The sequence below is a fragment of the Exophiala xenobiotica genome, assembly GCF_000835505.1.
Source record: "Exophiala xenobiotica strain CBS 118157 unplaced genomic scaffold supercont1.1, whole genome shotgun sequence".
Taxonomy (NCBI): Eukaryota; Fungi; Ascomycota; class Eurotiomycetes; order Chaetothyriales; family Herpotrichiellaceae; genus Exophiala; species Exophiala xenobiotica.
In genome coordinates this window covers 1983326-1998764 of record NW_013562494.1, presented here as the reverse complement: position 1 = coordinate 1998764, position 15439 = coordinate 1983326, and the positions used below count along the sequence as shown (strand labels likewise).

At 51.2% G+C, this 15439-nt stretch overlaps 8 protein-coding genes across 9 annotated transcripts; 5 read left to right on the top strand and 3 right to left on the bottom strand.

The window, feature by feature from the left end:
* Positions 1–851: 851 nt before the first annotated feature.
* On the top strand, positions 852–1805 carry PV05_00765 (uncharacterized protein; the record flags this gene model as incomplete). Its single annotated transcript, XM_013465688.1, has 2 exons — positions 852–1371; positions 1437–1805. Exons 1-2 carry the CDS (start codon positions 979–981, stop codon positions 1803–1805), a joined length of 762 nt encoding a protein of 253 aa, XP_013321142.1. The 5' UTR covers positions 852–978.
* Positions 1806–1869: 64 nt separating this feature from the next.
* On the bottom strand, positions 1870–3952 carry PV05_00764 (uncharacterized protein; the record flags this gene model as incomplete). Its single annotated transcript, XM_013465687.1, has 2 exons — positions 1870–3846; positions 3896–3952. The coding sequence occupies 2 exons, from the start codon at positions 3950–3952 to the stop codon at positions 1870–1872; spliced, it is 2034 nt and encodes a 677-aa protein (XP_013321141.1).
* A 1055-nt stretch (positions 3953–5007) lies between these two features.
* Positions 5008–5635, bottom strand: PV05_00763 (uncharacterized protein; the record flags this gene model as incomplete). The annotated part of the gene is made up of 3 exons (XM_013465686.1): positions 5008–5219; positions 5271–5516; positions 5578–5635. The coding sequence occupies 3 exons, from the start codon at positions 5633–5635 to the stop codon at positions 5008–5010; spliced, it is 516 nt and encodes a 171-aa protein (XP_013321140.1).
* A 910-nt stretch (positions 5636–6545) lies between these two features.
* On the top strand, positions 6546–8178 carry PV05_00762 (uncharacterized protein; the record flags this gene model as incomplete). Its single annotated transcript, XM_013465685.1, has 6 exons — positions 6546–6823; positions 6873–7384; positions 7422–7568; positions 7634–7794; positions 7850–7960; positions 8014–8178. 6 exons carry the CDS (start codon positions 6546–6548, stop codon positions 8176–8178), a joined length of 1374 nt encoding a protein of 457 aa, XP_013321139.1.
* Positions 8179–8343: 165 nt separating this feature from the next.
* On the top strand, positions 8344–9874 carry PV05_00761. 2 transcript variants are annotated; one of them, XM_013465684.1, is made up of 3 exons: positions 8344–8476; positions 8549–9491; positions 9564–9874. In XM_013465684.1, the coding sequence occupies exons 2-3, from the start codon at positions 9162–9164 to the stop codon at positions 9684–9686; spliced, it is 453 nt and encodes a 150-aa protein (XP_013321138.1). In that variant the 5' UTR covers positions 8344–8476; positions 8549–9161; the 3' UTR covers positions 9687–9874. The 2 variants fall into 2 exon arrangements, with proteins under 2 accessions (XP_013321138.1, XP_013321137.1); XM_013465683.1 differs by lacking the exon at positions 8344–8476 and having other exon boundaries at positions 8732–8870; positions 8931–9491.
* A 258-nt stretch (positions 9875–10132) lies between these two features.
* On the top strand, positions 10133–12390 carry PV05_00760 (uncharacterized protein). The gene has a single exon (XM_013465682.1). The coding sequence runs from the start codon at positions 10227–10229 to the stop codon at positions 12282–12284; it is 2058 nt and encodes a 685-aa protein (XP_013321136.1). The 5' UTR covers positions 10133–10226; the 3' UTR covers positions 12285–12390.
* Positions 12284–13176, bottom strand: PV05_00759 (uncharacterized protein). The gene is made up of 4 exons (XM_013465681.1): positions 13073–13176; positions 12757–12984; positions 12639–12697; positions 12284–12586 (listed from the first exon to the last, which is right to left on the bottom strand). The coding sequence occupies exons 1-4, from the start codon at positions 13073–13075 to the stop codon at positions 12562–12564; spliced, it is 315 nt and encodes a 104-aa protein (XP_013321135.1). The 5' UTR covers positions 13076–13176; the 3' UTR covers positions 12284–12561.
* A 179-nt stretch (positions 13177–13355) lies between these two features.
* PV05_00758 (uncharacterized protein) lies at positions 13356–15353 on the top strand. Its single transcript, XM_013465680.1, has 3 exons — positions 13356–13543; positions 13601–13656; positions 13717–15353. The coding sequence occupies exons 1-3, from the start codon at positions 13412–13414 to the stop codon at positions 14486–14488; spliced, it is 960 nt and encodes a 319-aa protein (XP_013321134.1). The 5' UTR covers positions 13356–13411; the 3' UTR covers positions 14489–15353.
* Positions 15354–15439: the final 86 nt, after the last annotated feature.

Below are 15439 nucleotides of genomic sequence, written 5' to 3'. Positions count from 1 at the left end.
GCAGCCGCAATGGAATCGGAGTATTTCCGCCCGAATTTGGGAGCCGGCGGAACTGAACCAGCGCACCTACCGAGTAGGTCACCCTTTACAAATCGTTTCTCTTGCGAACGATCGCTTAGCTCGCCAACTTCGTCAATTATTACTCAGCTTGTCGTCAGGCTCGGGAACTTCTCCGTTTAGAGCGAGCGAGGAGGTACTGCGAGGAGTATGTCAGTGCTTGGAGTGATGGAGTGAAGCCAAACTAATTTAGTCCATTAGTGGCTTGGTAATTATCCACCTTTTCACTATGTAATAGAATCAAGGTATATATTTTTCAAAGCAGCTCTTGACATTTGGCTGTCGTGGTCATAAAGTTAGGAGGTTGCGTTTGAGCCTTGGGCGTCGCTTCACACACCACTTGTTCATGTGTGCCTCACTCGGAGCTTCGGGTCGTCCATCGTACTCGTGTGTGTAGACCACGATCGCTACGGGATGCTAAGCAATGGAGATGACACTTGAGGGAAGCAATTCTGCAGAGACATCTCCACCCGGAGTTGGCGGCGTGAGATTACACCGTGACAAGATATGCGAAGTTCCAGGCTTGTCTTGCGACCAACTTTTTGCTGCTTGAGATACTAACTAGTAATTGTTTTCTTTCCATTTTTGGGTTCTTGATGGACTTCACACCTTCGAAAATTCGTGCGGAGAAGAATGTGCGAGCGGAGAGACTCGGAGCTCCCCAACCTCGAACCAAGAAAAGATACGGAGTCCTTACCTAGGTATCCAAAAACGGACGAAAGACTCCATCCAGACCTATCTAAGGATATCTTGATTCCTGCTTACCTTATCTATCCGAGTACCTAGGAAACCAACTCTCCTGTGAGTGTCTTCACGGAGTATCTCCATCATCATACCGTCTTCGTGAAACTAGTATTGTAGGCTGCGACAACTGAAGCTGGCCTGCCCGCCACAGTGCCGTCTTGACCATCACCAGCAATCATGGTCAACTTCTACACTTCCATTGAGCCCGACCTGGCCGAATGGGCCATGAAGCAACAAGTCTTCTTTGTCGCTTCAGCCCCCCTGCGAGGCAAACATATCAACCTCTCCCCCAAGGGCCTCCCATCATCTTCATTTTGCATTCTGACCCCCAATCTGTGCGCCTACGTCGATGCCACCGGTTCAGGCATCGAAACCATTTCCCATATCCAAGAAAATGGCCGATGCACCGTCATGTTTTGCTCCTTCGAAGCCAGTCCGCGCATCATGCGCTTCTTCTGCACCGGAAGGGTGGTCGGCTGGGATGAACCGGGCTTTGACGGCTGGCTTCAGCGGATGGGCAATAAGAACGTGACTGGCGCAAGGGCTGTTATAATCCTTGACGTTTTCAAGGTGGGCTCCGTTTTGGCCCCCCTCCCCCAAGTATACTGAACTTCTCGGTCTGATATGGCCGTCAGGCACAAACGTCCTGTGGCTATGCCGTACCGTATCTGGCCACCAGACCTGACCCGGTAGCTGCAGAGAAGCATATTGCATGTCTCGAAGACCGCCACACGCTGGGCCACTGGGCAGGCAAGCGCATTTCCGCCGGCGAGATGGATGACTACCGCGCGAAGATGAACGTGCGGTCTTTGGACGGCCTGCCTGGTCTGAGGGTCGCCCGTCGGGACGCCGGTGAACGGCTTTGGTACGGCGATATCAGAGCCGGAGTTCAGAGAAGGAATGCCATTCAACTAATTCTCGTGGCTGTCCTGTCTTCTATTCTAACGGCCGTGAGCATGTATATGTTAGGTCTTACCAAGGTGTCCAGTCCGCTACGTATCTAAAATATATACGGTATTACCAAAATGCTGGACGTCTATGTATTCTTTTCTCCCGAGCAGGATTTGTCTATGCGCAGTGTCCATTCATCGGCACCGGCGCCACCCCATCAACGAGCACACTCTGATTCTTCTCCTGCGTTGACATGGGCACATCCATTGCCGGATTCGCGGTGAAGAAATTGACCGGCTTCAACCCGACAGCCATCTTGTCGACCGGCATGACCGGCCAGTCTTCCACTCGCGGGTTATGGGTCGAGCCAAATGTGTGCCAAATGACTATATCCTCGTTTCTCACACTGCTGGCTTGCTTCTCCTCCTGCCGACTTTTGATCCAGGACGCAATGCCTTGCCCGCCCATCGATTGCATAGTATGCTGTCCGGCGGCAAACAGCTCTTCGTCGTCATGTCGCGTGACCCAAACTGCATGAGCGCCAAACTCGGATCGCTTCGCGTGATACGACGAAGGGTGCGCCAGAAGGAGTTGGCTATAGCACGGTGCGAGCTTGTACCCCACCGGACCGCCTGTAACAGGATTGATCACATCCTCGTTGACGATCTTGAACACACGGTTGACGGAGTGGTCGAGGTCAAGCCCGCATTCATTCTGCACGATCTGCGACTCCGTCGTATAACCAATACCAAATGGATTGTGTATATTAGGGTCTTGTATGGGCATTGGACGCGACTCCTCCACGACAAGCGAGTTTTTATATCCTGCGACTGCAGGGTCAATGCGTAGCGAGAACAAGTGCTGATGATACGGAGCCATCACACCTGGGGCAACAGTCGTGCCGAAAGGTACTTTATCGCCAATGCTAATTGGCACGGTGGATACGATCCCTGTGGCGCGAACCTCGTAATTCAACGAGGCGTCCTGACCAAACTGGAATGCGAAGATGTACTCGTAATTGCTGACTGTGATGATGGTTTGTAATATCAATATTCTTGAGCGAGTGACAACGGCATGGCCTGTTCGGAAGTTTGTATGTTTCCAGAGAATCCCGTCGTCGGCTTCGTGACAGCAAACGGCGTTTGGGATCTTGATCGGCTCTCCATCGCTTGTGGTATGCCAGCCGTCGTAGTACTTGATATGACCTAGACAATCGCAGCCAAGCTGAAGATTGTTCGCACAGTGGCCGGCCCCATCATTTCCTAGGTCAAATGCTGCCTTGCGAGCATACGGCATTCGAGGATCCCCGTATGGGACAAACATCTCTGACAAAGACAGTCTGTAGAAGAGACTACGCCCATCATACCTCACGTCGTGCAGAGTAAGGCCTTCTCGGTAGTTAAAGCCAACACGGAACCTCCACTTTTCCCACTGCAGCAAATTTCCCTGTGCCTCAAAGGATGGACCCTCTGGTTGGGATACATGATATGGCTTTGTTGTGGTTCGATGATTATTGACCAGGTCGGGATGGTACTCGATTTCCGAACCATGAATCTTCTTCTTGTCGTAAGCCTGGGCTGCGGTGCTGATGTCGTTGGACGTTCCGAAAGGCAAGTAGAAGATTTTCATTACTTGAGCATCTCCAGACATCTCAACACAGAGGTCCAATGGATAAGCATAATGATTTGCATCGGGATGGTCGATAAGCTTCATGTAGAAGTAGCACATCGTGATTTTCTGGCTCATGTCGTTCATACCATCAGTAGCATAGGTCCATGGCTCGATCTTCACTTGAGCACCATCTGGAAGCTGCATATCTCTTATGGCACTCTGCACTTGAGGATCATTCAGGCATTCTCGTTCGACCTTTTGCATGTCATTGGCGTCGACGTGAGGATGGCAGCCAATCAGTTGCTTCTGTTCTACAATATTGCCCGAGTTGACGTCCACTTTGAGTTGGTAAAAATGACTGCTGTCCTTCGGACCCAGGAATGTCTGCACCAGAGCAAGACGTGCTGGTATTGAAGTTGGTTGTTGACCACCATGTTCTGCTTCCAGAAAGGGTATCATTTCCACCTTTGGTGGTTCTGACAGAGTGATGACACGAAAGTAAGCATCCTTTCCCGGAAACGCATCTCGCACACGATCCGCAACCTGGAAGTCAGTTGTTGCTCGAACCAACAAGATGGTGCATGATGCGTACTTGGTAAATTTCTTCGGGTGTCAATGGGTCCAGTGGGTGAGGCCACTGTTTCGACATTTCCGAACGCTCCAGATCGCTTTGATGCAAGAAAATTGCTCACTGACGGTGTTGTTACAGGATATGAACGTTGCGTTGGTCAAGTTGTAGTATGGCTTAAAAACAGCGTCCGAAGTCTCACTGTCCTGTTATTGGAAGTGAAATGTATGCTCAAGTTGATACTGAGAAAGTTGACACAAGAAGGACTCAGTACGACGCGCCTTTTGACACGCCTTGATTGACAAAGGAAAGAAGTAGATATCTCGAGTTGCTAACTAGTTTCCACAAAGGCCAGGAGTTGGCATCCCTGGCCGAGATCGAATCGGAGGTATCCGCTGGATACTCATTGTGACAGCGACTCCCGGAAATGTGCGACGATCGCCTTCCCATCAAAAATGCGGTACTATTCGGTGAGCAACGGTCAGGTCCTGTCCTAGTTCCGCTGCTGCAGAACTGGCGATCTAGATTTAGTAAAGACATTGCACAGGACTCATCCTTAACATGCTAAGCTTGCTTGCAGTCAACCTAGCTTTTGGCTGAAAGTCCGCATCGTGAGTAGCTAGGATGGAGGAGCCGGATTCCTTCTAGAACCATGGCATGCGTCGCACGTTTGGTGGAGGACGCAACATGGTGGAAGCTGGAAACGGTGTGATTGTTTACCCTGCCGTCAATCAGCGTTTGGTGCCTGTCCGGAACTGACAGTACGCTCCTGAGACGACTGTAGGATGATGTCAGCAAAGCGCGTTCTCGACAGGCCCTATTAAGATCTTCAACAGCCGCTGCGACAAAGGAAACAGAGCGCTCGTGGAAAGACATGGAGACTGCGCCGATATCCGTGTATCATTCAAAGCTTTTGATTGAAAGAGACCACTAGTCGAGTGACCACTGAATTTATGTCCAAGCAAAATTTATCTTTCAAATTAAAGCTCGCATATCAACCCGGCGCTGGTATGCAACAGTCGTACAGAGAGGCGAGGTACAGAGAGGGTAGGGTCCGGGAAAAAGGGCGCCCATCCGCATGATGAAGGATTAAATTTTGTTGGTACAAAGGTTGTTGTTCGTCAAAGCACATGCGCTCATTCAACTCCATGTCCACTGTCGGAAGCTCCTTCGCTGCTGACGCCAAAATCTCCCACTTTGAGACTCTTGTCTTGGGCGACCATGACTGCGAGGATTTCGAGGATTTCTTTCGGTACGGTATTATCGTAGATGCGGACAAGCGAAGAGGGTTCGGGGTAGACCTTGAGGCCCTTGTAGAAGCAGAGAGCGGCACCAACAGGATCGGAACCTAAGGTTGATAAGCCATCATATCGCTGGTAGGTTAAAAAGGTGTTCAAACCATCTCCGGCCAATGCCTCGCCCTGTGCTATTTGTTGCATGAAGAATGCCTCCTTCTCTTCGACGTCTGTAGGGAAGCCCTCCTCGATGGCTTCTTGCACAGCCTGCTTGATCTCTTCCTTCTGTCTCTTGCCTTGTACCTCGGCCTCTTCTTTTGCTATCCTGGCTTGTCTCCGGGATTCTTTCTTCAGAGCTTTTCGGAAGTCGGGATCATTTCTTCGCTTGTAGTCGAAATACACTGCATATGCTGTCGTCTTGTTAATTGTGACCATTTGAGAGCGGAGGATATCCTTCATGCGTCAACTGACCAAGTAGTCCGGTTACAACTGTTCCCACGGATAGTGAGACAATCGTCGATGTCTTCATGTTGGTTTAAGTGTCTGGGGACGGCAACTGGGGCTGCGCAAGAATAGCGAGAGGTCGAGGACGTCGTAATAGAACCTAGAGTCTGCAACTAGCAGCAAATCCCGGAAATAGCTGCGCTGAAAATGCCTGTGTAAAATGGGATGGAATGGGTTGAAGGCAACGGTGATGCAGCTCTGCGAAATTTCCCAGCTTTGGCGCCGAATCCAACAACTCGCTGGCAACCGCAAGGCTGCTCGTGGCTGCTTTAACCACGTTTAACTTAGGCCACGCCAAGCACTGAAACTCCGATTGTCCGACCTCGCCTCGTCTCTCGGAGCCCTTGCTTAGTGATCCCTGACTAATCCATCCCTTCTGAAGCTAGAGAGAACGACGGCAGATGGACAGCGACATCTTCCCACCTTTTCTTGAGCATCTACGCTATCCATATCCCTTAGATCCCTACTCCAAAATGCCCTGCTCTGGTTCGAGCTCCCCTTGTCCAATCTACGTGATACCAGGAATCGAAAGTTTCCAACTCTGACAGGGATGTTCAGCTGTGGGTGACTAGCACCGAGAAGGCGTCAAGTTAACGTGCAGCAGTGACCACGGACCGTCTGATGCGAACTTCTGCTCGGTTGGCCCTCACAATCCGGGATCTCTTGTCGTAACACAAGCTCACCAAGCTTATTATTCCTAGTCACCCAGCAAAATGGCTGCATCCTCTACCTCGTATAATTCCGGGGCAAGGGTTACATTACCAAAAAGCCTAGCATATGGGATGCGGTCTGGAATAATGAAGAGTGCGACCATCAAGTAATCCCGGCCCACCTGCACACTTGACCGCAATAAATACTGTCTAGGCTAGGTTGAATCCCTCGCAGAGTAGATTGTTTGATCTCAAACTGAAGGTCTGACAACAAGTCTGAACACAATGGCAATGCACGTTTGGGCCTGGATCGGCTTGCAACTTTTTTCGACCTGGATACTCTACTTTGTTGCGCAAGTCATCTACCGACTGACGTATCACCCATTGGCCAGGTTTCCGGGTCCTCGACTCGCAGCAATTACAATGATGTACGCCGGCTCGTATGATCTGCCATTTGCGTCTTCTTTCTGCAAGGAACTGCCCCGACTACATGATGAGTATGGCCCAATTGTGCGAATAAGGCCGAACGAACTCCATATCCGAGATATGGACTCTTTTCGAGAGTGAGACCCAAAAATGCTTTCATGCAACTTGAAATCTGACCATGTACAGAGTTTACAGACCCGGAACACCTTTCAAAAAGTATCCAGGCTTCTATAACGCTTACGTTATTGATGGATCCTTCTTCAACATCCACGAGACCAAGGCGGTTAGACATATCAAAGACATGTACTCGCCTCATTTCTCTCGAGCAGCCATCCAGAAACTCGAAGGTTCAATCCATGAAAAAATCCACAAGTTGCTTGATGCCCTACATAAGGCTTCACAGGCCCGCAAGGTCGTCGATCTTACACTAGCTTTCAAATGTCTCACCGCTGACGTGGTCATGGAGTATTGTTATCAGAAGAACTTTGGTGCTCTTGACGCTACTGACTTTCGTTTCAAAGTCATCGAGGACATGGAAGGTCTTTTCGGGACAGCCTCGTATACTTGGTACTTCCCCGACCTTTTCAATCTCCTATGTCGAATTCTGGAGCGTGCGCCCATCTCTATGACCGGGACGATCGCAAAACCATTGGCTGCTTCGTTTGAGATTTACAAGGTACGTCGCTCCAAAATATCAAGTCTCCATGAGCTAATCCGTTGGCAAGGCTTGTCAAGAAAGAATCGTTACTCTTCAGAAAACTACTCCGGATCCATCGATGCCCTCTATTTTTCAGACAGCACTACTCCCGGAACAAAAGAATGGCAGATCTGCACCTGTGTTGAAAGAGCTCACAGCTGATGCATTGGTGTTCTTTGGCGCTGGTTAGTTCAATGTCGCTCCGATCTGCCCATGGGCTGCCACAACTGACTCAGGGGTTTTTGGATAGGAACTGATACAACAGCACACGCTTTGACGACAGGAACTTGGTTCCTGCTGAAGAATCCAACAATACTCGCACGCCTGCGCAAAGAACTCTGCAACGCGATCGTGGATGTCGATTCAGCAACAATTCTGAGTTGGATCGAGCTGGAGAAGCTTCCATTCTTGGTAAGCTATGATGCCTTTCTAATATGAGCATCACCTCGCTGACTTGTTCCCACAGCGTGCAATCATCAAAGAGTCTCTTCGCCTCTCATTCGGCGTCCCTGGTCGGCTTCCAAGAGTAGTACCAGGAAATGGCGCAGTCTTCTGCGGCCAGCAGATTCCACCTAATGTGAGTGAGCTCTAACACCTGCTTGTTCTGCCCAACATGATGCCTGAAAACAGACCGTGATTTCCCACTCTGCATATGCGTATCATATGAGTGATCACTACTTCCCAGAAGCCAAGTCTTTCAAGCCAGACCGCTGGTTAGATTCCGAATCTCTGGAAACGGAGAAATGTCTCCTGAGTTTCTCCGCCGGCAGCAGGGGATGTCTAGGTATCAAGTAAGCAATTCGTTACCATGCTTCAGTTGTTTCCGACCCACACAATCATTCTACTAGCATCCCGGCGACTTATCACCAATGACCATTTCCGGTTGCAGCTCCAGGCGTCCCCCTACGTCTCCATTTACTACCACGGCCTTACCTTCTCGACTAACGTTTTGCGTGTTAGTCTTGCATACGCAGAGCTTTTTACAACCTTTGCGTACCTCTTTCGCAAGTTCGATTTGGAAGTCTACGATACTACTGAACATGATATGGATTGGCATGATTGCTATACTCCAGCAACATTTGGCCATCTTAAGGTCCGTGTAAAGAGTATTGGCGGGTGAAAACAGCAGCCAAGCATATCTGATCGTGTCGCTAAACATTCGGAGATCGGAACGTAGAATCCATAAGCCAGTTCCATCTAGCTAAGCGACCTGATCCGTTTCTCTCCCTCTTCCTCTCTCTTGAAAATGTCAGCATACGACTCAACACGAGGTGTGATTCCAATCAGCAAGGTGGTTCCACAGCGTACGCTATGTTTCAGCTCTGATTTAGTGCATGGGAATACGAGACAGATAAGTTCTCCTTTTGGAAGGTGGTTGCGCGGACTCGACTCTTACCGCTCTGTGCTCTATGCAGCTTCGTCTGGAAGCCGGTCTTCGTCAGAGTTACTGAGGGCTACCATGGAGAGCTAGAGCGCAATCGAACTTCGTTGGTTTCATCTTTCTTTTCTTCACCGCTACTTGGAAGTTGCAACTGATGGATGGGCAGAATCACAAAGCTGAACATTCCTCATGAGCTTATACGGGAGAGTCCATCAAGCAGGAACTACTGAGCTTCGCAACAAAGGTTCAGCCCTGGAGGCTACCTGGCAAGCGGGCAACACAAATGTCTTTTTGAACACTCCAGGACTATTTAAACCCACACTTGCAGCCCCGATGTTCGACTTGATCTACTCATCAGAACCTTGAACGATCTTCAAACTGCAAAATAGCTTTGAACATGTCGGACCTCAACCCCCACCAAGCCAGCGCTCTCCAGATGCACAACGACGCCCGTCGTGCCATCTCTGCTCAGACAGGACACTCTCGTCCAGACCTAGCCTGGGATCGAGGCCTTGAAGCCAGCGCTCAAAGATGGGCCGATCACCTCGCTCAAATCGAGGGCTTTGATCATTCCGGTACCCCAGACGTGGGCGAGAATCTCTACGTGATTTTCCCCGCCAATATCGCCACAGTCATGGCGGCGACCCAAGGATGGCTGGATGAAGCACAATACTACCATGGTCAGCCTGTTGACGGCGATTTTGCACAATACGGGCATTATACGCAAGTGAGTGTACTCGAACCTCTGCGATGACGGGGTGAAGGCGTGTTCTTTCTGACCTTGCTTGTTTTCGAACAGATCATTTGGCCAGCAACAACCTTGGTTGGGATTGGCGCCGCCAACACGGCAAATGGTGATAGAAGGATTTATGTGGCACAGTACTCGGCAGCAGGGAATGTCGCTGGCGCGAGTGCCTATTGATTGGGGAGCGTTGATAGGAACGTCAGCACGGAGGGATGGGGATGGTCGGAATGCTTATGCAGGATTGTAAGATCGACTGGGGCACGCCCAAAGGCAAATACTTTCGAGTGCATTGCCTTGTTGTATTTGTACTCTCCGTGGACGTGATGAAGCTGAAGCACATTCTTCTAGTGGCTTTGCCTATCGTGGTTTTACGAAGAATATGTGAAGTCTAGAGATCGTCTAACAGTCGATCCTTGGATGGTTAGAAAGGTGCGGACTCTTGGTGACCATAACCTTAAGGGGGCGCTTGGGGTCCTCGCTCTTGGTGATAACCAACGGAACGAAAAGGGGTTGGGTTGCACGAGGCTGAGTTCTACATCACCACGTGATAACACGTGACTGTCGGTTATGCCTCGAGATCGTACTCCGTACTCTCCCTCCGCTTCTGACCCATTACGTGCCCTGCTACTTCCACACTCACTTGTCAACGTCCGCGGATGCTTCTCGCGGAAGGAGCATAGGTCAAGGCCGTGGGTCGCACTCTACACAGGCGTCGCGATGGATACACGCGGTCTCACATTGAGAAAGAAGCGTAAGGACCGTCCTACAATAAGCGCACCTCAAAATGCCTCCGGCCCAGGCATCACCCGACCAGCGCCGCAGCAGAACAAGAGCGGTGCTACTCTTAATGTCCCACGAGATCGCAATGCACCCACCGAGACCTCCGATCTCGTCAAGCGGCGATATTCGACTCGATATAACCAGCTTCCCGACTTCAGCAACATCGGTGCACCCCCTGTTCCTACACTCCCTGGTGCCCTGAAGCGACGTTCCGGAGGTGGCTCTCCACGCCGCCCAGGAACAGGGTCCTCTTCTCGACCGCTCCTCGTCGATAGTGACACCCTCAGCGACCCGAACCTCAAGCCTGAAGCCTATGTTACAGACCTCCTCTCCAACGCCTCCGAGTCGGATATTCAAGAATACCAGGCAAATCTGCAGCGTCTCAAGAATCGCAATTCAGCAGAATTGCAACAAAGCGTCTACCAGAACAGGACGTCGTTCATCAAGATCAGCAAAGAGGCTGAGAAGCTGAAAGCAGAAATGGCTATCCTACAGAACCTCATGTCCGAGCTCACAAGCACCATCGGACAGGGCAACTCAGGAAGCTCCAACAATACACTCTCACCAGATCTCAGTCACTCGTCCTCGCAGGCTAGACGAAACGCAAATAGGACATCCGTTGCAAACCTGGAACAGATGTGGAACGTCCAACTGCAAGCACTGTGGAAGAACATCGAGAAATCCCAGAAGTTCCTTCCCGCTGTTCCCGGTCGGCATATCGTCGCCGAGACAGGCAATTGGATTGAGCTCGACAGTGCAACCTGGAAGCCAAAACGCCCCGTCCACATCGTCCTGCTGAACGATCATCTACTCATTGCGTCTAAGAAACGCAAGCGGGTCGACCCAAACGTACCTCAGCAAGGGCCGGCGCCTACAAAGTTGGTTGCTGAGGAATGCTGGCCTCTGCAAGACATTGAGATCATCGATATGGCAGCAAGCTTGGCCAACGGAGCTTCCAACCCGGCAGAAGAGAAAGCCATTGCTTCCGCATTGATGATTCGCTCCGGCGCACGGTCATTGACGTACAGGCACGAAAAGCGCGAGGAGAAAGCAAAGACCGGCCTATTGATGGCTTTGCGAAAAGCAACCGAGGACGTCCGCAAAGCCACCAAGACTCAGGAGGAGCAGAACAATAGCCAGAGTGAGAGTCTGAATTATTTCGCCGCACGAGATCCAGCTTCCGCAACGAACATTGAAATTTTCGACAGTATCAACTCTGCCAAAGACAAGCCAGATATCCTCATCGAGGTAGACGGCAAACAGCAAAACTTTCGCTGGGTCGAAGGGCAGATTGATGACCTCGACATTGACATCTCCATGCAACGCTTCGACGAAGCCGTAGACAAAGTCGAGAGACTCCGGAAAATCGCCCAGAACCTCAACAACAATTCGATCGCACATGAACTTATCGCCGTCAAAGTCGACGAACGTGCGGCAAAGCTCGCAGGGGTCATTTGTCGAGAGCTCGTTGAGACTCCGTCTTTCATGGAAGCTACCAAGAGAACCACGTCCTTTCTCATCCGACTAGGCTTCGAGGACAGAGCTCGTGAAATTTACCTGAACGCACGCAGCGAGACCTTGACGAAGCGCGCCAGACAGTGCATCTTCGATGGCGATTTACATCGATACGTCTTCTCCATCTCCTACGTCTACTTCACGGTTGTCAAGAACACTGTGCTTATATATCAAGCTTCCTTCCCGCCGACGACGATCAGTGCGTGTATCAAGTGGGCGAACACGCATCTTGAAACGTTCAACATGCTCCTCGTCCGACAGTTGAGCGCGATAGAGAAAGACGGCAAGCTGTGGAGAGAATGCATGGATGTTGTGTGGAACCATGAGAAGGAAATGTTGGGCGATTTTGGTCTGAATTTCAGAGAGGTCATCGGAAGGGGCCTCGAAGTCAAGGATATCTCTGGTCTCACGCCTGGAATTGGCGCCGGAGAGAACAGGGATCAGAGCAGATCGAAGTCGCGTGTCAGGGGCAATACATGAGCGGAGAAAATGTTTTTGCTTCTTTTAGTAACTACACAGGATATATGCAGGTGCTATCGGCTTCGCGCGGTCACTGATGCTGGTATAACATATGCTTCCTGCTCTTCCCAAGCTTTCACCTTCGTGACATCAGTTTCTGTGATACGTAGAAGCTCCTCGACGGTAATACATTGTGTACAAATCGCTAAATTCGAGCTTTTATGTCCCCCGGCCAGTGGGCTCTGGCCTGGAAGGGTTGCCTGAACGCCGGAATCGATGGTACGGTGTGGTCGGTTGTCTATTCGTTGATCTTGGCCAATATCCTGTCACTGTAAGCATGGAATGTCCGTCCAACAAGAGAAGATTGACACATACTCAGAATCCCGGAACAAGTGGTATTCCTCCTCTCCGACTTTCACGGGGCTGCCTCCGTACTGTCCATGCGCATTAGCCTCCATGATCCGGATCTTGACAGGCGGAGTCAGAAGTATACCTGAGGAATCAGCACCTTGTCGCCTTCCTTCACGCCCATTGCCATTCTCTTCCCTTCCCTGTCAAAACCGCCGGGACCGACTGCAAGAACCTTGGCCTCGTTCAATTCCTTTACGCTGCTCTCGGGGAGGAAGATGCCGCCAGCAGTTCTCGACTCGGCTTTGATGCGCTGAACCAGGACTCGGTCGAGCAGGGGAGCGAGGGACCGGACGCTCTTGAGTGCGGTAGTCTATATAATCAACCTCCCGTTAGCACGTAGAGCTCTCTCGGTCGCAACGGACAAGGGCTGGTCGGAAAGACTGGACATGTATACTGACCATTTTTGTCCAAGTGAAACTGCGACGGGTAGTCCAGAAGGGAGATAGCAACGGAATGAGGCTTCGAACAAGGATAGCGAAAAGATGGGCAAAGAGAGAGAATCGGAAACTGAGTAAACAGATCAGAAGGTTCCTGGGCTTTTTTTCTGGAAGAATCCAATCGGCAAACTTTCCTCAGAAGTTGCTGAAATGGACCCCGAGTCTGGGGACAAGGCTGCCATAGAGCCTCGCCGCCAAACGTGACAAACATCCTGCGATATCACTTTCGAGTGATTCCCATAGTGGCTCGTTCCTTCACTCTCGTTCATACACCATCGGAAAATCTCGCAGTTAGACAAGATGATGGACTCCGACGAGGACGACATATACCCTCAGCACAATGAGTCGAATGGCTATCAAGCTCAGGCCGAAGACAAAATGGAGGATGTCGAAGACGGGGAAGAAGAAGGCGAAGAAGTCGAGGACAGCGATGTATGGCACACACTCGAACGATAAACTAGAACAGCTTTAACCTGACACACTTCACAGGACGATGTCGACTTCATCATAGACGTCAAAGAAGAAGAGAAATCAGAGCCATCCTCGTCAGTTCACTCACGGCACAATCACATATACCATTCCTTACTCTAACCGTGTTACCACAGACAAGCAAAACGCCCCCCTGGTCTCACACCCGCCCCGACCGACCTACGAAAAGCATCTATAACCCCGCAACCCGCAACAACGAAACCAGAAACACCCATACCCGCCGAAGCAAGAACCGGCTCACAACCACCCCCCAACGACCGTCCTGGCACCGACTACCCGGCGCGCCATACCTCGAAACTCGATCCCAACGGGAACCCCGTCCACCCTGCAACCGGCAAACCCATCCTCTCCACCGACTTCGACGTCGACTTCCCGTCCGAGTCCACCAAGCCCTGGCGCAAACCGGGCGCCGATATCACCGACTACTTCAACTACGGCTTCGACGAGTTCACATGGGCATCGTACTGTCTCAAGCAGCAACAAATGCCCAAGGAAATCAAAGAAATCACACAGCAGGCAGAGCAAATGAAAGCCTTCGTCGAGGGGATCCCGGGAGGCGGGGCAATGCCCGGGATGCCTGCCATGCCTGGCGGTCCGCCCGCCGGTGGTGCTCCGGACATGTCGCAAATGGCCATGCCCAGCGAGGCGCAGATGCAGCAGATGTTCGCGGCAATGACGTCCCAAGGGATGGATCCGACAAGCATGGACCCAACTCAGTTTATGCAATTCATGGGCGCCGGGGGAGGCGGTATGATGGGCCAGCAACCGCCAACAGGCCCCGGAGGCTTTGGAGGAGGCGGTGGCAGTGGCTTCGACCAAGGTATGGGTGGCGGAGGTGGAGGTGGCTTCGGGCGTGGACGAGGCAAAGGTGGGAGACGAAATTGGTAGAGACAGTTTCGTCATCCCGATTCACCCGAGCATTACTGAAGCCGACACCAAAAACGTGGGCGGCCATATATACCCAAAGTCCAGAGGCATTCAGATACTGCTCTCTTTGCAGGCGCGAATCATGGTCAGATTCGACTTTTGCCTTCACAGGAACGTTTCACCTGAACACGGATCACAAGAGGAATGCGGAGGGGAGTATCACAGCGAGGCAGAAAATGTGTATTGCATTGGCAAAATGACGAACGCGCGCGAACTACACGGGGTTGCAAAGACATCGTCGCTGATTACAAGCTCGATGAGATCTCAGAACCTTGATCCGCTTCTTGAGACTACCATAAACAGAAACACCGTGGCTGGCTACCTGGAATCCCGCGTCTCGAACCTCACACTATCCAGGACTATATCCTGCCACCCCGGAACGACACCTGCATTATCGAGCACTTCCTTCGCTCCTTTCGAGCACTGTCCTTCAGATACAGTTCGTTGGCACAGTTGTAAACATCTTCTTGTGTCGAACATGCCCAGTGCAGAACAAGCAAATGCGATAGATCTTCTCTTTGCGTTCTGCCTCCGACAGTCCTTCCCAGCTGCTTAGAAGCTCCGGCCACGTCTTTCCGCATGGACAATTGTTGCGTGCCGACCGGCTGGTGAACTCGGGTTCGTCAGGAAAGTCGCAAATTCCAGCAGATGAGGCACTGACAAAGGACACATGGTTGTATAACAGGATCATACGGCGGATGGCCAACGTGCAGTGAAATAAGGCCGAGCATCCTGAGCACAGATGAAACCCATTCTTGGGCGAGAATGCCTCGTAGCAGTCACATTCGTAGTAAGACTCGCCCCCGCTGAATTTCCTGATGTTTTCAGCAATTGATGGCCTATCGTGCTCGAGTTTGAAGTTATACATATGAGCAGGCGGGTTCTGAGAACAGTCCCGACAGAGGGGTAGAA